This window comes from Emydura macquarii, unplaced genomic scaffold, assembly GCF_026122565.2.
Source record: "Emydura macquarii macquarii isolate MOO-44397 ecotype Brisbane River unplaced genomic scaffold, CSIRO-AGI_Emac_v2 contig_1253, whole genome shotgun sequence".
Lineage (NCBI taxonomy): Eukaryota > Metazoa > Chordata > Testudines > Chelidae > Emydura > Emydura macquarii.
In genome coordinates this window covers 24,613,370-24,635,253 of record NW_027131390.1, presented here as the reverse complement: position 1 = coordinate 24,635,253, position 21,884 = coordinate 24,613,370, and the positions used below count along the sequence as shown (strand labels likewise).

The window sequence follows — 21,884 nt, the reverse complement described above, 5'->3', positions numbered from 1 at the left end:
AGGAAGGTTATGAAAGAGAAACGCGTATTGGAAGAATGTTGCATAGCTGGAGTGGTGTGGAATGTGCATGGAGCTGTGCAAGAAGGCCCTGGGAGTGGTGTGGAGCTGATGTTGTTGACGGAGTAGAGTGGGGAGGAAGGTTAGTTAGCAATGTGGTCTGAGCCATAGCGTGGAGCTGACTGATGGTTGTGAACATTAGTTTTATATCTTGTCAAGTCTCTAAAATGGTTGAACATCTTTTCATATTGGTACGATGACGTGACAGTCCCTAACATAAGGGGGAGCAAGATGTGATCAGCAAGTGCAGAGAAGCAGCACTGGATGGCCCCAAATGCATGACAACATTTTGCAGCTAGGTAAGACCTGAAGTCATTGCTTCTAGCGCACAGCTCAGGAGGTTGGGGGCTAGGGGAAGATGAGCCTAAGTTACACATAAAAAGGCTGAGAAAGTTGCTTCAGGAGAAGCAAGAGATGCATCAGACCATTGCATTGTGTAGCTGGCCCCTACTCTTTCACGGCACTACCTTCCCAACACACCAGTCAGAGGGGAGGCCACCCCTCCTAACTCCACAAAATTTACATTGCAGTTTGCTGCAGAGTTAAAATCAGCTACATGCCTTGCATACCCCGTCAGCGTGATCATATGAACCACTGCCACTAGGGTAACCACTAGTACTACAGCCTAGAGTTAGCTGTTCGGAATGTGCTGGAGAGGGGGATTCTGGAACTGCACAAAGGATATTCCCATCTGGTCTGATTTTTGCACGTTTTGCTCACTGATTCTCAGTTTGCACATCTGAAGGCCCTATTGTGCCCTCTGCTAACTCCAACTCATATTCCTGGCCTACAATGCAAGGGAGAGGATGGATAACAATGGATTTTCAAAAGCCATATTTGTGTAGAGTAATTTTTCCCCTTCAGTGCATTCATCCATGGATAGAGATGCTTGTGGGCCACAGTTACTGCATATTCACTAGATAAAGATGGCTAGTCTCATCTAGTCCTAGAGTAAAAGTCAGGCAAGGCACCCACAGGATTCAGACCCACACACCAGGAACTCTCACCCTCACGCATAACATCAGAGCTTTTTGGAGCCAACTCAAAATAACCTAAAGAACTTCCCCACAGAGTTTAAAGTAAGGTGTATGATCTGTCTTGAAATGCATGTAGGAAGTTCCCATTCATTTCAACAGGAACTATGTGCATGCATCTGACCACAAGGCTGAATTCAGCTTTTAAGAAAAAAGCTCTCTTGAGCCTGGTTTTAGAGTTCTGATCACACCAAGCAAAACTCCTACAGCTAAGTTTTAAACTGAGAGCTCACTAAGGCTCCAGGCAGCCGAAGCACAAGTCTGGTTTGAATAAGAATGAATGTAGAGAAAGGAATGGAGTTGAGTGGCTCTGATCTCTTCAGCCCCCAAATAAACCTATTCTAACTACCAGCAAACCAATGTCCCCTCTCTCACCTGCTCCTTATAAAGGGCTGGTAAGGCTCACTTAATTCATAACAGCTGGTCCAGCCTGGTTACTCTAGCAATTCTGCACCTAAGCAACATAGTTGTAGCCTTTCCTTTACTGTTAATCTTGTTCCTGCCAATCCCTGGTCACCCATCACACACACAGGCACACTTTTACATAGCTGTGAACTCAGCACTATATACTCATTTTATAATCACCTGATTAGTTTGTAGGCAACAATTATTGCAACTAGATTATCACTTTAGATTGAATAGAAAATGGTTAATTAAATACAAAGAGGTAAGTATCCATCAATTAATCCTCAATAAATGTAATTTAAATCAGTTTCCATTTAACTAACATGTAATACTGGTTAAACCTGTCTTTAGTGACAAGGAAAATCAGTTCCCTTCTGTACTGGTGACCTATATCTTAAAGACGAACATAAATGAATTGGAAACCTTGGGGATACTTTGAAATGCTCAGTTAAGACACAGGCTTGCATTTCAGATGTGAGGTCCTTTTTGAAGATTGCACTATATCTTATTAAATAATTATCTAAGATCCTTAAGTTAAAGCACTATATGGGCACTTGTTCCTTTTTTTAAAAGGGTGCTAATGCATTTTTTCTATAGTTGTGTGTATGCTTTCTAGACAGTTGCATGTGGTTTTGAATTTGTTATATTAATGCTAATATGTAGTTGCAGTCTAGCTCGTTCTTCCATTTGGAAAGTTTCCTGAGTGAGCCGCAATCCCTTTGGCAGAAAAACTGTGCATTTTATACTATTTGAGGAAAAGTATTGTAAGCACCCAGTCCTTGCTCTAGCTAGACTGTTATTCATACAGCAAATTACTTTCCAAATTCTTAACATGCAGAACAGGAATTATGTTAGGAATGTCAAAATGTCTCTGTTTAATTAGCTTCCCTGTCTCCTCAGCATGCCCCATACATGCATTCTTCACCATTAGGATCTGGAAAAAATCCTCAACCTGAACAGACAACAAAACTGTGCCCTAGGCCTCAGACCCTTATTTACACCTTGACTGCATCTTAATAGAAAAGATAGTCTTATGTTTTCAAAATATGCCCCTTCATTCATGTTTAGGACTCTAATTTAATTTTTTTTTAAATTATTAATTAATTAATTAGAAATACTGTTTCAGAACAGGGGCACATCCAGCATTCATATACATACAGGGTAGGATTTTCAAATGTTAGGAGAACAAATCTCTGGCTGTCAGTGGGACTTGTGATTAACTTGTGTGCCTAACTCACTTAGGCACGTCTGAAAATCCCAACCATATATAAAAGTGTGCACATAATTATCTATGATACTTTTGGTATTTTAATTAATTTTCCATCTTTATATTAAAGGGATTGTCTCCCTATTGGTCATGCTCTGCTGGAAGAAGTTAAAGTTGTAGTATTATACATTCTTGTAATAATAATGCTGTCTCCAAAGAACAAGAGACCAATAAAAAAAAAGAAGAGACCCCAGTAAATTTTGCATTTCAAAGACACATCTTCATGAATTATGAAATTTGTGCCCAATTCCTAGAGGAATTAGTGTGAAAAAGATGTATAGCCACAATTACAAAAGTGGCCACTGCCATGGTGTTTTGGGTGTCACTTTAGGGGTCTTGTGCACAAAATAAGGGAGGCACTCAACATCCATGGTCACTTTGGAATATTTTGACCTTAGTGTTTAGAAGGCTCCTTTACACTTTCTGTGTAAGCAAAAGAGAAATAACTCTACGAACTGCTTAGGAAATCAAACTGTTACAATTTGTTTCCACAAAACCATGCAATATTCAATGATACAGTGAACCAATATTTTAAACACTTTTATAGGACTGAAACTCTGCAGAGAATTAATTAGCCATGCACTGAAGCCCAAGCATTTAACAGTTTTCCACTCAATTGTAGGATTTCAAGACCACCAACACTGGATACAGGCAAAGATTACCAAGTGTACTCTAGGCTGGAATTTATATTGGTCACAAGGCAAGGGCCACAGAGCAACTGGAAAATACTTCATGAAAGCTTTGGCTGAGCTATTATACTTTGCTTAAAGAAGCTTAAAAATATTCCATACTTTCTGGAAGGTTAAATTTGGGGCAGAGTGAATCACTGGGAAAGTATGTACAGTATAGAATATTGTCTTTTCTGCAGATCAAGCAAAATGTTAACACAACAAAGATCTATTTTACAGCCCCAATGCTGCAAAAGGACTCTGTATGGAAGTGACAGTCTGGGCCAGTACTACTTATTTGCAGGATCATGGCCTCGGTATGTGTGTTACCCAGCATGTTAACCATTAGAGCTAAGCAAAATTGGGAATTTCTGCCCTGTGGGAAATTCCAGCATTTCAATATTTGTTTTCATCCAGAAATGGAACAAAAAGTTGAAATTTTGAAATTTTTATCAGAACACACATTCCAAGACATTTTGATTCAAAATGTTTTGTTTTGACATTTTGGCTCATAATGTAACACTTTGACATTCCTTAAATCAAAATACTTCATTTCACTTGGTTGCAGACCTGAAAGGTTTCCTTTTGAGTCGAATCTGGATTAAAATGCATTTCCCTAGCACATTGCCTTACGGGAGCTGGGGTTTGGACCCCATTGTTTACTTTAGGCTGGGTTCCCTGGAGGACTATATTTCCCACAATGCATCTCACCTGCGGGTCAGCTGGGTCCATATTGCATTGCAAGAGATATACTTCTCTAGGGAGCTTGGCCTATAGTAGACAATGGGGGCCCAAACCACAGTTCCGATAAGGCAATGTGCTAGGAAAACACAGAGTTGTTGATGATTTGGGTCAAGTCCATAAAACACAGTATTCCAATTCGGGTTGAAAAAAGACTGGTTTCAAAAGAGAAAAGGATTAGATAGGTTCACAGAGAATCGGTCCCTCAATGCTTAGCAGCCAAGATGGTCTGGAGCACAACCCCATGCTCCGTGTGTCCCTAAACCTCCAACTGACAGAAGCTAGGACTGGACAACAGGGGATAGATCACTCAAACATTCTTTGTTCTGTTCATTCTCTCTGACACATTTTGGGCTGCAGTCCAGACCATTATGGGGTTGTGTCACCACCTGTGCTGAAACCCAGAGTGCCTTAGGTGCTTTGCTGCTGTAGCTCCCGGTATGTATGCTCCCAGCCACCATACAAGCATGCAGTGGGAATGAGTGTGTTAAGCAGCCCTGGTTCAGCATCTCTGACTACAGCAGCCTGCCTCTTACACCGCAGCCAGACTCTGGTCTTCACCAATGTTGGTCACTGCTAGCCCAGTGATCCCAACAAACGCCCAGTCTCAAATTTCTCCAAAACCATGGCCCCAGAAGCATCCAGCCTTTTCCCTGGACCAATGTTGCCAACTCTCATGATTTTGTCATAAGTCTCATGATAATTATTGTTTTCCTTAAAGCCCCAGTTCCTGGAGTCAAGTGGCTATGTGATGATTTCAGCCTTCAGTCTTAGTGAACAAGTTTCTAATCCTTATGATTTTTGAACATTTGGGTTTGGCAATACTGGAGAAATAATACGGCTTAATTGCTCCTTTAAAGAGACAGTAGCTGGTCACGTTAACTGGAGTTAACAATTACTTCAATTCAAAAACACAGCATTGGGTTGCTTTAGATTAAAATAAAACAAGTTTATTAACAGAAGGACATAGGATAAGTGATGCCAAGTAAAAGAAACAAAGGTAAAGATTGTTAAAAGCAAATAAAAGTGAAAACACATCTAAAAGTCCAAAACTTATTCCAGTCAGGTGCAGTCTTTGTTTAAGATGTTTTTTCTCTCCAATTATTCTTTGTCCAGTATGTCTCTCTGTCAGGACCTTCCAGAGAACTATGGGGTGCTGGTTTCCCTTGTCTTCTTAGGTGAAAGATGACGGAGTCTCTCTCCGGACCTTATATTCCCAAAGAATTGGCTTTGTTCTCAAAGTTAGGAAGGCCTCCTGGGGGATTCAGTCCCTCTGTCTCTTTGCAGTACAAGAGACATATTAATTTTGTCTCTCGAGTTCAGGCTCAAGACACCCCAAGACTCAAGATAGTTTTGTTTACAGCTAATATGTAAATTGAGGTAAATCCACATCCCTTTGTCTGTTTATCACCTTTACCTAGGCTAGCCTTTCTTCTTAAGTCCAAGTAATATTATACAGAGAGAATTCATAACGTCATATGCATTTTACATTATATTAATGACCAGTGTGCTGTTAGTTTTCAAATGATACCTTATAAGGCATATTTTGTACAGACATCATTGCAGTCGTATGTAAGGTGTGACTACAGGGGTGTTTAGGGTCACACCCTCTGCAATGTCTGGCAGTGGCCACTCTCGGAAGACAGGCTAATGGGCTAGACAGACCATTGGTCTGAACCAGTATGGCCATTCTTATATTCTTAACCAACCCAAAACACAATATTTCATTTAGATATTCCTGATGGAAAAATGAAAATTTTGGGGCACCATTCTATGGAAAAATTCTATTTTGCAAAAACTGAATTTTCTGTCAGAAAATCATTCCAACAGGAAATTCCCAACTAGCTCTATTAACCATATATTTGCAGATCTGCAAAGAAATCCAAAATTGGTGAAAAACTGACCCATTTCATGGGCTTCTTGTGCAGTAATACTACCACAGGCAATTTGTTTAGTAAGACACGAAACTCATAATTTAAAAGAAAAAAAAATCATTCTTTAATGTTTTATCCAGGACCCAAAAATGTGCTAGGCATCTTGAAGGACATAAGGATGACATGGTCACCACTACAGATACCACGAACAAGAAAGCAGTGAGCCAAAAACACAAAACTATCAATCAACCAAGGGGTTCAAAAAGTGTCCATTCTTTGGTTCCAAATTTTTTTGGCTCAAATACTGAATTCTCTGCATCTCTGCTCTCTAAATTAAAAAATCTGCAAATGCCCATCTTGGTAAACCTTTATATACTTATACATACCATGTAAAAATTCAACAGTAATTTAAACAATGTAAAAATTAAACTATAGGTAAATAATAAGGTGGAACTCACTATTTATTAAAATAGGTCTGATCAAAACTGGCAATGGCGGTGAACAGGAGATACGCAAGCTACATAATGTATCTCCCATTGATGTACTTACACTCACATAGCACAGCGTCTTCACTGTGCTGCATCGACGGGAGACACCCTCCTGTTAATGCTGCCTTACTCCTGTCGGGGAGGTGGACTAATTGAATAGACCGAAGAACACTCTCCGATCGACTGAGCGGGTCTACATAGACCCACTCAATCGATTCCACTGCATCCAGGTCTGACATACCCTTAGTTTAGGATAAGTAGTTAGCACATATTTTAAGGGACCATTCAAGAGAGAGTGGCCCATTAATATGTCATACAACAATCTGTAACTCACTACCCCGGTCTTTTTGTCCTAGGAGTGCAGATTCCAGCTATATATACACACACACACACCATATATATAAAATAAAATATAAAGCAGATCCTGATAAAATTAAAGATCAAGGGTTAGATTCTCATTTGCATTAAGGCCATTTTACACTGATTTGGCAGTGTAAAAAAGGGGCCTTTAAAAGGAAGTAAATGAAGTTATTAATGTGTGCTTTCAAGCCTTTTTCACTGCCAGATCACTGTGAAAGGGCCTAATGAAAATCAGGCCCCCAAATCTTTGTAATAATTATAACAGGTAAGGTGGAATTAACTAAAAAATGAACTGTGCAAGTGATTTAGTGGTACGGTGTTTCCCAGTGGAATATTACTGTATGTGGAGGATAAAGGCTGTGAAGGTCCAATTGTGTCATATAGAAAAGGACTGAGGTCTTTAGTGCATTCTTTATATTTTTTATTCAGAAAGAGTCTATTTGTTTGTGTTTTGTTAAACTCCCCCTACATGCTATTATGCAGATTATAAACAGAGAAGGGGAAGTTTTGATGTTAGTGATGGATGAACCTAACGTATTTGGAGATTTGGTTCAATTTGGCAAAGCAAAACTCAGAGGTTTGGATGCATATCTGGAGTTTCTAAGAATTACCCATAATGTTGAGGTTTCCCCCTTCCTCTAATCCTCACACCCTGCCCCTTAAACTCTCCCCTTAATCTCTACCTGTGCTATGAGGAGCATATCCCCCTTCCTTCCCTGACAGTGGCACTTTTTAGTAGAGCCTCTGAGGACTTCTCTCTTCCAAAAACATTTTGAGAAGAGCCTGCTCAGGTTTTCTTTATGTCCCTATGCCCCAGTAGGAGCAGCAGGAGCGGAAATCTTCTGCAGGAGGCTCTGCCGCCTTTCCTCCAACAGACACAGTGCTAGCCTAGCCCTGTCAATGTAAGTGTTCTCCAGTTACTGATGCAGGATTTGGAGCTTTCCAGGTGCTATGAATCATTGCTGGGAACCCCCAGACTGTAACAGCAGTTACCATGACCAAAAAGGGAGAGGAGGGAGACGCCTCTCAGAGGAAGGATCTCAGAAAGGGTCCAGGTTTGCTTCGTGGCATGGACAAACACTCAGATTAGTTCTTATTTCATCTTCAGCAGGTTTTTGAGCCGGTCCTCAGAAGATGTGCAGGGATTGTGTGCAAGAGGAGAGCCTCTGTCCTGCAAACTTCTTTCTTTCTCTCGCTCTCCTTCATGTGTATTTCTCTGCAACAAATTTTGTATTTAAAAAAAAAAAAAAAAAACAGAAGTAAATATAAGCCTTTTTTCCTGCAGGAAATACTACATTTAATGCATGGAAGTCCCCTCCCTCCCAGCCCCAAATACATTTAAAAAACAGTGAAAATAACTTTGTTCAATTTTAACACTGTTGTGTGAGATTTCCCGTCAAAGTTTTGTGTTTGTGAGACTTGCCAGTCCAGTAAGACGCAGTGCCTGACCTCCAGGGCACAGCAAGTCTTTGAATGTTCAAGGACTGATTTCCTTATTCCTCAACCGCTCATTACCGATGAGTGGGAAGTGCAATCCCGCATCTCATCACTGATGGTTAAGGATATGATTCTGTCGCAGAGGTCACAGATTCCGTGACTTTCCAGGACCTCCTTGACTTCTTCTGGGGCAGGGCTGGAGCAGTTGTCAGCCAATGGCTGCTGGAACAGCTGACCTGCAGCCAGCCCCAGAGACCTCCAAACAACTGATCGGCGGCCAATTTCAGAGCTGCTGAACAACTGACTGGTGGCTAGCTCCCCCCCTCCACCCCAGAGCAGCAGTGGAGTTTGGTCAGCCCCCCTGGGGCTGGAGCACTCATAGTCAGCCCCTGGCACCAGAACAGAAGCAGGGCTGGAGAAGCTGCAAGCCACAGCAGCGCTCTGTTTGTCGTCCCCCCCAGGGTATTTTTAGTAAAGGTCAGGACAGGTTGCGAGCTTCCATGAATATTTGTTTATTGCTTACGACCTGTCCCTGATGTTTACTAAAAATACCCATGAAAGAATCTTAACCTTACTGATGGTGACTCCACTGCCTCCCTTGCCAGCTAGTTCCACTGCCTAATGAAACTCTCCCTATAGTTATAAAGTTTTGCTTAATATTTAATCTAAATCTTCCCTGCTGCTCATTCTGTCCCCCCGCCCCGACTCAGGAGAATAATTGATCCCTATTCCTTTTTAAATAGCCTTTTTGGTATTTGCAGTTACAGCATTATCCCTCTGCCTTTTTCACAGACTCAACGTGCTAATTTCTCTTAATCTTCCCTCTTCGTTTTATCTTTTATTACTGCTACTCTCCTCTGAATTCTCTCCAGTTTCTTTCTGTCCCTTTAAAAGTGTGGTGCCCAGCAATGAAATCAATGTTCTAACAGAGATCTAACTGACACAGAGCAGGATGCTTGCTCCATATGTAATATATTTATTACTGCAGCCCACTATACACATAGTCTTATTTACAATGGCATCACATTGCTAGCTCCTTTCTGAACTAAGGTGAACCGATTTTCTTCTACACAGCTAGGGAACAGAGTCAGATCCATAGGTAGGAGGCCAGAAGCATGGCTGTACTCTTACATTTCTGCATGTGACCCTTTTTCCCTTTCTTCTTCATTGACCAATTCCGTGCTGCCAAGCTGTAGAGGTGAGCTGAAGCTCATAGACTTTGATCGGTTGCATTTCATACCTGGTACTTTTTCTGGATTGCCTACTGTGAGAGGAGGAAAAGACAGACTCTGCTGAGAATTTTTTTCCATTTGTCAGTCAATGGTAATGAAGAAATATTTAAAGCTAGTTTAAATTATTACCTATATGCTGGGCTGAACTACCCAGTTACAATGATTACCTTTTAGCTACAAAAACAATCAGCAGGCAAGCAGCGCTGTTTTGATAGAAGGAAAAATACAACCGTAAAGCTGCTTTGAATTTTGAAATCTGTTATTTACCCAGGAATCAAATACCATAATTCTTTTGTCAGTCCTCACTGGTAACCACTGACTACTTAGAGTGTTGTAAGACCCATCACTCATGCCAATGAGCAATTTTTAATAACATTTTAAAGAATCAGCTGTTCTGTATAAATCTTATGGAAGAAGATTTGGGTGCCCTCAAAACAAACCATGTTAATATGGGCGTTTAGAGGTACAACTAATGGACTGGATGGATTACGTTCTCTTCCAGTTCTGTCAGCAACTGCATGTCCAAGATATACTTGCCTCAGGTCGCCCTGATTCAATGACAGAGATGGGAACCGAACCTAGGAATTCTAGCTTCTATCTCTCTGCTCTGATCACTAGACCATATCCACATATTTTTCCGGGGAACAATGCCGCTTTAATAAGTAAAATATGAAGTATAGGTTAAAATGCCTACAGGATATATTGAGTTCATGTTGTGATGAATACGATATGGACTCACAAATGTCAGCAAACTTCTCCTTTTCGCCCCCTCTTGCAACATCCCAGAACACAGTGCTAATACATCTGGTTACAACGTGTATGACTACTATATCATCAGTTTGTTTTAGTAAAAAAAATTGCTTCAAAATTTTAAATGAAGGGGGGGACAACAGAATAAAGAAAGAAGCAAAGAGAGCATAAGGAAATATCCTTATTTTGCTTATATTCCTCCAGTATACCAAAACTACACCCATCCCTCCCCACAGAACACACTCATCATTTTGGAAGAAGCAGTCAATAAACATTGAATTTTCCCCTGTGTCATGTATACAGAAACATGCTAAATACTTTTGTGCTAAGCACTGTGAAAACTCAGAGTTCAATATCTCACATACAGTATCTCTCGTAGGCCTAGGAACTGAACATTACATTGTGGTTCAAAGCATGAAAGGATACTGCTGCTATGCATCCTGAAAGATTTCTTTTGTACTTCCCACAGATGCAATAAACCTGAGCTTCTTTATATAGCAATGTAGATTTCTTTGATTCTTCATTAATATTAAAACATTTAAAAAATGAGAAAAATCAGATTTCAGCTCCCTGAGGACGAAGGATGTGATTTTGAGAGCACACAGTCATGTGCCTCTGGTCTTCTATGTCTGCATTCTACACTGCGAGCTCATCAAGACACAGACTGTCTTGGTATTGGTGACTTGTACAGAGCACATTGTTAGCACTTGGCAAAAATAAACAACAAAAGAGGAAAGCACTAATTCCCTGTAAGTACTTTACGCATATATTTTAAGCATATATTTAAGTCCCATTGACTTCAATAGGACTTAAGCACGTGCTTAAAATCAAACACAAATATAAGTGCTTTGCTGAATAGGGATGGTTTCCTGACTCAGGACCATAACTAATAAGGATTCTTTTTTAAATTCTCATGAAGGGAGAAAGCTGCAGTGATGATACAGTTAGCTGTGCCATCACCAGGCAATGTTAACTCAAGTTTTTATGTTACTAAAATTGTTCCTAATGGAGTTGTAATTTAGTTACCATATTGTTGTTTGTTTTGTGTTGTTTTTTTCAGGCTAACTGATTGATTAACTTGGGTGACACTGATAAGGCTAACTTTGAGGCTGGGCATTTCCTGTACTCATTATAAATGCATTATTAACATTGTGCACATCGCAGGTTAGATCCTAGAGGTGACACATTAAGCCACAGAGGTAGGGGAATAGGACTGGATATAAAATATTCCATAAAACCCAATCTCATAGCATTTCTGGTGGAGACCACACAGAAGAATCTACATGCAGACAAGTCCGACTTCATAAGAATGATAATTATTGCCTGAATATTTTTTTCTTTCTGTTACAGCTTCTCTATGAGTTCATTATTAATGGGTTAATGCCCCCCACCTATGGAATTCGGAGGACTAAGCTCTGGCCACTAGAAGAGTATTTCCACAGCTGTAGAAACACTGCAGCAACCAATTATTAGCACTAAGACAAATTGATATAATGAATGAAACAAAACTTAAGATAATATAAGTCTAAGTCTCCCTTTAGAGTAAATTTTAAGTTTATATACTGGTCTTTTATGGACTACTAGGGTGGGTTGAATTTGGACAGAAACTACTACCAGAAATAAAATGATCAGATAAGAAATTTCTCATTCTGTTGTACAGCTTCTCTCCTCATTCATTACTAATAGGAAGTAGCGAGCACTTAGTCACAGTGGGGCAGGTGGGCAGGAAAGGATAAGCAGAGTTTAATTATTGTAGCAAAATAAAAGGTAGGAATAATTCCCTCCCACACACACACACATAAAGCAAGAGTTTTATAAACTATGGAATTATGTGGGGACCAACCCAGAAGCACCTTCTTACCAAAGGATGTCTCTGCAGGCGAACAGAAAATTACTTTGCAAATCTTCCTCAGATGAGGATCATACACTTTCCCCCCAGTGCCGCTACAGACTACTGCGAATAATTTTCCCAGATGCCTAGCATGCCAACCGATGTGGGATTTTTACATCTTGCCTGCAGCAACTATGAGGCCCTAAGGTTTTGGCATTTTGGATCAAAAGAGTGAACAGGGTACAACTGGCACATGTGCTTTATGTGCTTGAGACAGATCTTCAAAACGCTAGGAATTCCCATTTATGACACAACCTTCCAAGGGTTAGAACCATGTGATGGGAAAACTATTTCCCAGGAATTGTGGGAAGAGGAACTTACCTTGAACAGAAAGGTGTCTGAAGCGATAAGAATAACTTTTTCCTCATGACAAAGGCAGAGTGCTTCTTGTAAGGACATGGGAACTCATTCCAAAACTTGCCTTTTGGAGGTAATGGTGATGAGAAAGGCCAGCCACAGGCTGGTCTAATCTGTCATGCTGATTAAACTTGGCACCTGATACTCAAACAGAGAATCCAATGGGCCTGTCTACAAAATGCCACTATGGCTGGTACTCACATTTCTAAGGTGCTTGGATGAAGGACTCCAACCAAATCACCTGGAGAAACTCTAATGTGAATGAGATCACCAGAACTTTGGGATTATTATTACATTTGTAGTACAGTAGCATCTGGAGGTCCAGGCCTAATGGGGCTAGGCACTGCATAAACAAAAAGGCAGTCCCTGCCCTAATGAGCTTTCTGTTTCCCCTCATCTCAGAAACATAAATTTGACCAGATAAACAAATGAAATATCTGATTGAGTTCTGTCTGGGTACCAAACTGTATCAGAGGTTAATGGAGAATCCATGATGAAGTACACTCCTCTTCCGATGCTCAGATTGTTAACTGTTGGTGTTCCCAGTCTGAATGAAGGAGTCCCTGCTTCAGAAGGTCTGGTGTTTTCTGCAGGTACAATGTGGGGACTATGACTGACTAGCAAGTCCAAAATGCCTTCCGGGTCAGTGGAGGACATGGAGTAGGACTTAAACTCCTCCCTTTCCTCTTTTATGCATTTTTTATGTGAACTGTCGTGAAAGGTAGGAGATTCTTCTCTACCCAGGACATTATTTCTATTGCCATGGAGAAGCTTTGACCTCTGGTTACTCCCTGGTTTAAAACACTCATGCTTCAATCATAAGCCAACCTCTAATGGGAGGTAGGAGGAGCCTTCCACTGCAAGTAGCTTAATTGCCTTCTTCATAGGTATTGTACCTTTTACTGATGCAACTGGTACTGGTTATTGTCATGGAAAAGATACTGGACTTGAAGGACCACTGCTCCAATCCTATATGGCCATGTTTGTGGGGTTTGATGTTTTCTTCTTTAAGACACACCTTGCTGGAAGTGTCAAAATGTCAAAATCAATTAAAAGACTGTATATATACTATGAGATTTTGGAAATTTGTCTTCCAAGTATGCTTGCTCCCATAGTGAATACGCAAAGGTATAGAGTGAAAGCTAGATTCACTTATAGCATGTTGCCTGTACTTACCTGCCCACAAAGTAGCATTCAGAGGCAACCTGAGAATGGTACCTAATCTTGGATTGCATCAAGTGCATGCTTCTCTGTCCTCAGAAGGAATTTCTGCAGGTGCATTCTGAGAAACCCCTTGAGATGCACCTGCAATCCTAGCCCTTGAAGATAACTGGCTACGGATGGAAATGACTTATGCAATGAAGTTTTGGATCTTTGCAAATCTTTACCATTATGGTAAAATTATGGCCAGAGCCATGTCTCTTTTGACTTCTGGGTGAGCAATTCTCTACATTGATATAAAAATATAAAAATCATTGATATTTTCTTGATTTTGACAAACTTTCCAGCAACTGTCCAGCTGTGAATAGGTCTGTTTCTCTGGATAGCAATCTGCATGTTGTCATTGCACAGGCATAGGTGTGTAACATGTGATCTGTGTCTTGCTGTGACTGCTACCAGCCTCTGGTAGTGCAAAGGTCAGATCAGAAGGAAGAGTCTTGTACAGGAATTGTGAGCTATCTTCACAGGACATAGGTGTGACTATGTCTTTCATTGGTGGGGGGCTACTGCTGCCCCAACCTTAGGTTCCCCAAATTTATTAAATGTCTTTGTTTTTATATAAACATTTCAGTTTACTATTTAGTTAGATCAGATATCTTCATCTGGATCTTATGATGCTTGCTCGGAAGCCATGTATCTAATAAAGCTTGAAAGGGAAGATATTTTATTAATATTAATGAGTTCCTTGCAAACCACTGATTGACATCCTGTCCTACAAAAATCCTGTAGATGGCCTTTTTCCCCTTTTTTTGGGGGAGGGAGGGGGGGATGATGCACATGTGATACATCTTCCCTTGGCTGTTTATAGATGGAGATAATACACAACTGAGGAGAATTGGTGCACATACTTTGATTGTGGAAGTAGCTTCTTAGATGTCCCCAGAAGCCCGAAAGGCTGCTTGCTTGTTCCCTCAAGCTGGCTAGCACCCAGGTAAGTAGTGTAGAAGCAACCTGGCACCACCTGGCGCTTTCCTCAGTCAGTCAGGACCATTTTGAACATGGGGAGGAATTTGTTATTTACCCCTCTGTAATCCCACGATGGTGCAGCTCCATGGTGAGTGGAATCCTCATAAACCTCAGTGCTGGTCACATGCTACCTGACGTGCTTCTCTGGCTTTAATGTGGAGCCAGCCCTGTGGCGCGTGGGAGAGGTGGAGAGACCCTTTCCTGCCATTCAGAGTCTTAGCCCCTTTTCCTGGCAAAGTGAGGGTGCAGACAGGCAGAGTTGGCATTAGGCTGCAGCCAGAAGCAGGGCTGTACAGGGGGGACCGGCTGGTCAGTGTTGGACGGGCAGTGAGCATGATACAGAGAGCGCTGGGAGAGCTTATGTCTTAGAGAAAAGCTCCAGCAAACTCAGTGTCTGTGCCAGAGAAGGCAAAGAAGAAGGGGTGTCTCCCCTGATTTCACCCCACTTGTTCAATAACAACAGTAATCGCTGCATTTGCTGTTGTCAGTTTTGGGACCCAGAGTCTCTGGGTTTGTTACCCCTGAGTATCATGAAAATCCCGACTCCTATTGGGAGTAAGGGGGTGGTATAGGAGCCCTGCTTCTTTCCCCAGAGAGCTGATGACTGGCTTCAGTTCTGGGAGGAGGGAGGAGAAGGAATTTGGATCCTTTCAGGTTTTTCCCCCTCTCCAGCCCAGACTTACCACCTAACCTGGCTAGATAGCTTCCTCCCCGTCCTTAGACTCTCCCTGAAAGCTCAGAAGCTCCTCATTGTGCTTTTCAGTGTTGGAGTTTGGGCTCCTCGGAGCAGGGTGGGCACCCGACACCGATCTAACTCGGAACCCTCTTCCCTGGCAGTGTGAGGATCAGCTGTCCAGGAACTGACAGGGCATAATTCACCCTCTGATGAGCCTGGAAATGCTGCCTCTTGCAGGGAACACCGTTTAGACTTCAGCCAGCTGTTTGCAAAGGACAGCTCTGCCAGGCCTGAGTTGGGGCAGAGAATTCAGGCAAGGAGGTGCTGCAAGGGCAGGTCCAGTTGGTTGAAGCCACCATGCTGCTCTTTACCCGATCCGGGAGGGGAGGAGGAGGAGGAGCAGGAAGAAGATTATAAATTGTAACTGCACAAAAACAATAGAGGTTTTAAAACAAAATGCTTGGGAGAAACGGAACCACCAGTTTGTTCCATCACCAGAGGCAGAAAACCTGGTGGCCTGAGCTGGAGGGCAGAGCTTAGTCCTGGAGCCTCCAACGACAACACTGGACTGTCTCCAACTTCCATAGACGAGGGCACTGACCCATCAGTAATGAAGAAGGGGGAGAGCTGTGCAACAATACAAGCCTACTAGTGACGTTATGTACTAGCAGCCTCTAGTTATGAAAAGGACACTGAGTACACAGTGCTGAGGAAGATAAAAAGGCAAGATAATTGAATAAAATAATAATAATGGGTGACTTCAGCTTCCCTCCTATCACTGGTTAAATGTCACAAAAGGACACGACTTCGGTCTTACTTAGCATGTTCATTCATTGACATTTACGTACCTCGGTAACTGATCTGAGAATCCCTGCACAAGGACTGGGTTTCTCATTATGGTGCCCACATTTGAAACTTTTGTTCCCAGTAACTTTCCAAATCCAGATCTTCGTGTTATTCTCCTACAGATCAGCAGAATAGGCTTTTGTTCACCTGCAGTTGTTCTGCTAGGGCAGGGCACATTCTCACTCCTCCCCTGTAGACTTTTGTCCCACAATAGAAGGGACAATATAAACATAGGTGTGAACTATCTGAACACTTAGCTGTGAGTGAATATGTGGTGTCCCACCCTTTTGTATCTGCCCTAGCTGTAGACATCAGAGAAGTGGTGTTGTCCCATCTCTAGCCTCAACTACCTCTCCTGTCGTGCAGGGACAACTAAATACTTGACGTCTGTGTGTTTTATCTGGTAGTGCACATCTTAAGGCTGTATATTTTACTTTCCAATATCTAACATGTTAGGACTATACGTACAGCCTCCACTTTTGTTTGTGCATGCTACAGACTGTAAGTGGGCATGTTCCCACTTTACCTGTGTAAAGCCCAGACTGGAACTACAAATTGGGTATGCAATTGACTGACAGCCTCATTTGTATGCACAAATGACTGACTGTGGGTATGTCAAACAGGTGCCCACCCACTTTAGTCAGTGCAATCAGTTCCTCAGGGAAAAGTGAGTGTGCAAAAATGAAATTTTTGCCCCCAGTGCTCCAGTGAATCCTAACCACCCCACTAATGAATCACTGAAATAGCACAAGCTCCCATTTTTACCTTCTGGAATATATCATCGGGGAAAACATCAGCATGGTCACTCAGACGATGTCCAACTTACCAGTTAAAGACCGGCGCAGTTTAGGCTTTGTATCAGATCCACCATGTGCAGAATCGGAGTCATTCTTCTGTGATTATGAAAGAAAGTAGTTTAGGACTTTTATGGAGATAGCTTGTAAATCCATTAAGGACACTTATATTTCCTACATAAACCATTCACAATCCCTGTGTCGTTAGTTTCCATTTGTTTTAATTTTGCCAAAAGAATACAAGAAAAGTAATGCTTCTAAAAATAAATTAAATACCCAGCATAGATTTCTAGGAGGAAATGTTTACAGACACTTATTTGTTTCATGTTGATGAAAGAGGCCTGAGCTCTCAGGGAGCCATTTAGCATATATGAGCTGAAAGCAGCAGATCTGGAGCGATGAGGACCCAGCCAAGTGACTGAGCAGAAACTTGGCAAGGCCAAATACACTTATTCCCTGGCTTTATGACAAGTAGCCAGTGGAAAGCTTGCTAGGTAGCAAGCTCATGCTAATGAGTGCTCTCTCCTTTTGCTCGAGCATTAATCTGCACTCCTCAAGAATTTCTATTAGCACAATGCAGAATTCTTTGGTATTTTTTTAACAGGAAATAAGTCCTTTATACAGCCTTGATTTGGCATCCACGTCCAGAAATCCAAGCTGCCAAATCACTCTGGCCACCTCCCAGCCTAGTTTTGTTTTGTTTCTTTTTTCCCTTTAACCAGGGACCCGATGCCCTCAATCCGTTGTTTGCAGTTTTATTGACTATTTTAGTAACAATGGCTTTCAGAGTTGAACAACAGTGGCCTAGCTCCCTGGAAAGCCATCCCCAAGCGCATCCAAGGACTCTCAGCACATGCTCCATGGAGTCTCCCTGAAACAGTAACTAAAGGCAATATGTCATTTACGGCCATACCTCACAGGCAGTTCCAAATGAGCCACTTAAGGTAGAGAAGGAAGTATATGTGTGTTGGCAAAAGAATAGAGGGAAGGGCTAGTGCAAATTTCCAGGGCTACAGGTGCAAGTATTTTCTGGTGCTGAATAATAATTAGGTGTTGTATTAGGCTCAGAAACCTCAACACCTAAGATATTTTGGGTTGGATCATATCCTAGATGTACAGTAAAAAGAAACCCAAAACATTCCCAGTAATATAGAGCAGGCATTGTGATACATATCTACAGCAAACGGTAATAGGAGATCTTATCCCTGAATTGTCAGCGCGCTTCAATGATTCTTTCCCCTAAGAGAGGGGGAAACTACGACATGAAAATGAAATTTTGAGAAGGATGGTCTTCAGGTTAAACCTCTGGCCTAGTACTCAGGACATCTGGGTTAAATTCTTAGCTCTGCCACAGATGTCCTATGTAATCTCAGGTAAATCAGTTAATCTCTCTGTGTCTCCATTCCTCACCTGTGAAATGGGGAGAATTACATTTCCTTTCTTCATCTGTCTGGCCTATTCAGATTGTAAACTCACCAGGTCAGGGACTCTTACATATATGTGTATAGTATAAATATAGTATCCAGCACAAAGGGGCCTGGAGAGCTAGCTGTTACTGTAGAACAACTAAAGTAAAAAAAACAGAGCTGATAGAAACATTTTGCATGAAAAGTGTTTTGCAGAAAAATATGGCCTTTACCAAAAAAAATGTCGACATTACTGAAATTTTACATTTTTCATGAAAATTTCTATGATATTTTAACCAATGATTCCAGAAAATTTTAATTAAATCTATATAGGCATTTTTGTTTACTAAAATCCATATTTTGTTATTGAAAACTGAGCTTTTGGTCAATGAAAAATTTTGAAAATGATTTCAAATACTACTGTAACAAAAATATTGCAAAATAATTTCAGAAAAAAATAACAGAAAATGGGTCAATTTCAAACCTTGTGAAATAGACACATCTTTGAAATGTTTCATGAAATCATTCACCTGTTTTTAAACAAGCTCCAGTGAGTAACATCTTTTAAATGCATTTGCCTTTTATTTTTTTCTGGAAAGAAAAGTGCCACGTGGTTGAAGAATCAGGTCCCTAAATTGTTAAAACAGTTGAGATATAAGTCAATCTTCCCTTGTTGGATGCCTCTGCCACATCAGGCAGCATTTTTCTAAATAGACTGTAAGTGGAAGATGACATGCAAACTCCACTAGCACTGCATTTGTTAGAGTGATCCCTTGTACCTGGCTTCCACGTCCCTCTTAATTCTTCAGATTCTTGCTGCCAGTCAGAGGATATATACAAAACTAAAGTTTGTTTCAGCTTTCTTTGATTTCAGTTTTGGTTTGTGAATGTAATTGTAATAGTTCCATCTTGTGGTAAAATGCAGAATAGAATACTGCATGGAACAAGAGCACGTAGTTTTTTCTGGTAGAATGGTCTGATATCTGTCTCATAATCCTGGGATCAAATTCTTCCCTTGACTCCAAAGTTCCTAGCTAGAGTTCTACAGGGTTTTCAATAATGAATCCTTTCTGCAGGAATATAGACTGTGTCAACCTGGCATAAAACGCTAAACTAAATGACATCATTCAAAATTTTAAATAGAAAATTTGAAGATATTTGGCTTTTTAAATCCATTTTATCCATGGATTTTTAATTTAGTCCAACAAAAAAAACCTCTTCATTTGTACACAACCAGATGCTATTATTTGTCACTCCATATCGTTCTGAGTTAATACATTCAGACCCTTTTAGAACATATATGCAGACATCTTCCTAGAATTTTCATACATTAGCCACATTGCCTTCATTTCTGTTTGCAGTAAAAAGTGACATCAGAAAATGACTAAGTGAAAGCCCTGATTGTGCAATCACTTACATAGGTGAGTAGTCCCACTGACTGGAAAGGGATTTCTCTAGTGTGTAAAGTTACGCACGTTAGTGTTTCCAGGATCAGGGTCTAAGTATTTACATTTGTTCTAATTACAGGGTCCAAAAATGGTGCATTTAGCACCAAAACAGGGTGACATGACAGTCACTTTAAGCATAAAATTAACATTTTGTTAACTTTAACTTTGTCAAATACCAGTTGTTAACTTTTAGATAGTTTCATATTACAATTAACATAAAGTAAAGACGTGTTGCAATGCTCAGGCTACATTGAAGTATGCTATGTCCCCTATCCAGTAATGAGGTCTGTCTACATAAACCCCATCTCAGGATCAGTGCCTTGACTGTATCTTGAGATACCTACTTCCCTCACAGGTTTGAAAAGTGAGCATGAATAGAGTATAAGCCATCTTGCTGACTCGACCCATGGCTTACTCACCAGATAGAACGCAAGTGTTCTGGCTTTTGCTCACTCTACTAAAGGACATAACAGAGGTCAGCCACGTTAAAGGCCCAATACAATTATTCAGGGAAAGAATCTTCCCAAGTGCTGGAAGTTTAATATCACCTACAGGCACAACAGAGAATGTCTCTGATGGTACGAAAGGGTTAATCATTGAATGTCCTGACTTAAAATATCTAATCTTGCTGCTCACAACATTAGCATTAGTTCAACATAGCTCTTTTTAAATTTAATTATACCAAATGTTCTACAAGCACATGCCATGTTCTCTTCTATCTATTTTGAATTATAAGTATCAATCAGCATGTAAATGATCAAATTAAATCTTTTCAGTTGTTTGCTTCTACAGCTGAAACACCTTTCTGTGAATGAAGGACTGGAAGTAGAGGCATTTGGTACATTACTTGATATCTTGATTGGCTCTTCAATGACTGGAATTTCAACAAAGAAATCTGAGTGAAATAAAGCAGTTTAGAGCTTCCTACGCTGTATGGAAATCACTAGCTAAATAAAGAAACATTAATCATTTACATATCATACTTTTCTGCTCTGTTACATAATTTCATTATTAATCATATTAAGGGCCACAGTTTGCCCTTGGACACTTGAAACCAATTCTGCAAAATACTTAACCATGTGCTTAAGTAACACTGAGCATATGCTAAAATACTTTGTTCAGTAGATATGGATTGCTGAATTGGGGCTTTGGAAGCTAAATATTTCGGGCCTGATTTTGTTCCCATTGAAGTCAATGGAAGTAATTGACTCCAAGTAGTCAATGGTGTTTGAATCACACACAGTAACTAATCATCAAAGTGAAATGTTTTGTCAGTTTCTTTTTTAATTCAGAACATGTGGGGTCATGAAATTATGCCAATGGTAAATCTCGCCCTAAGTGGGCCTCTGAGGAATTAGGTATACTATATGTCTTTTTCTTTTCTTTCTTAAAGGCTTCTCAAAACTGTAAATTGTTTAAAATATAATGTCAAACCTCTGATATAAATAAAAAACCTCACAAAACTGGCTCTGTCTTTCTGAGAGAGTTGTAAAAAAAAATTTACAGTACATCTGGATTGATGACAACTTGTGGCCCAAAGTTTCAGCCTGTTATGAAACCCAACAGAGCTCTTTCCCTCACCCCCATGACAAACAGCATCTTAGAACAGAAAAGCCAAGTATCAGTTAATTAAAGCTGCTTAGTAAATAACTAACTAAGTAAATAACACTGATAGACTATATGATAACTGTGAGCTGTGCTGTATAGAGAACTACTGCTCGTTTATTTGCCAGGAATCTGAATTTTTCAGGTAACCCTAAGAGTTTCATACTCACTAATATTCAGATCAAGGTCAATAAACACTTTTTTAAAAGGTACCAGAATATCTTTTCTTTAAAATAACAACTTTCTGGAGTTTGGTGATAACATTTATATCTGTTAGTATGAGACGCCTCACCACTGAATCTACAAGAGAGTGAAAAGGAATCATACAGCATGCCTCTTTACAATTAAAAGATTTCCCAGT

At 40.5% G+C, this 21,884-nt stretch overlaps 1 protein-coding gene across 1 annotated transcript in view; it reads right to left on the bottom strand.

The window, feature by feature from the left end:
- Window positions 1-6,188: 6,188 nt before the first annotated feature.
- The window catches only part of LOC137153866 (sodium/hydrogen exchanger 2-like), a 54,014-nt gene continuing 38,318 nt past the window's right edge, over window positions 6,189-21,884 (bottom strand). Inside the window, exons 11-13 of the mRNA XM_067549681.1 lie at window positions 17,097-17,163; window positions 9,463-9,595; window positions 6,189-8,110 (exon numbers count right to left, since the gene is read on the bottom strand). Coding sequence (XP_067405782.1) covers window positions 7,999-8,110; window positions 9,463-9,595; window positions 17,097-17,163 — 312 coding nt within the window. The 3' untranslated portion in view covers window positions 6,189-7,998. The remainder of the gene's footprint in view (window positions 8,111-9,462; window positions 9,596-17,096; window positions 17,164-21,884) is intronic.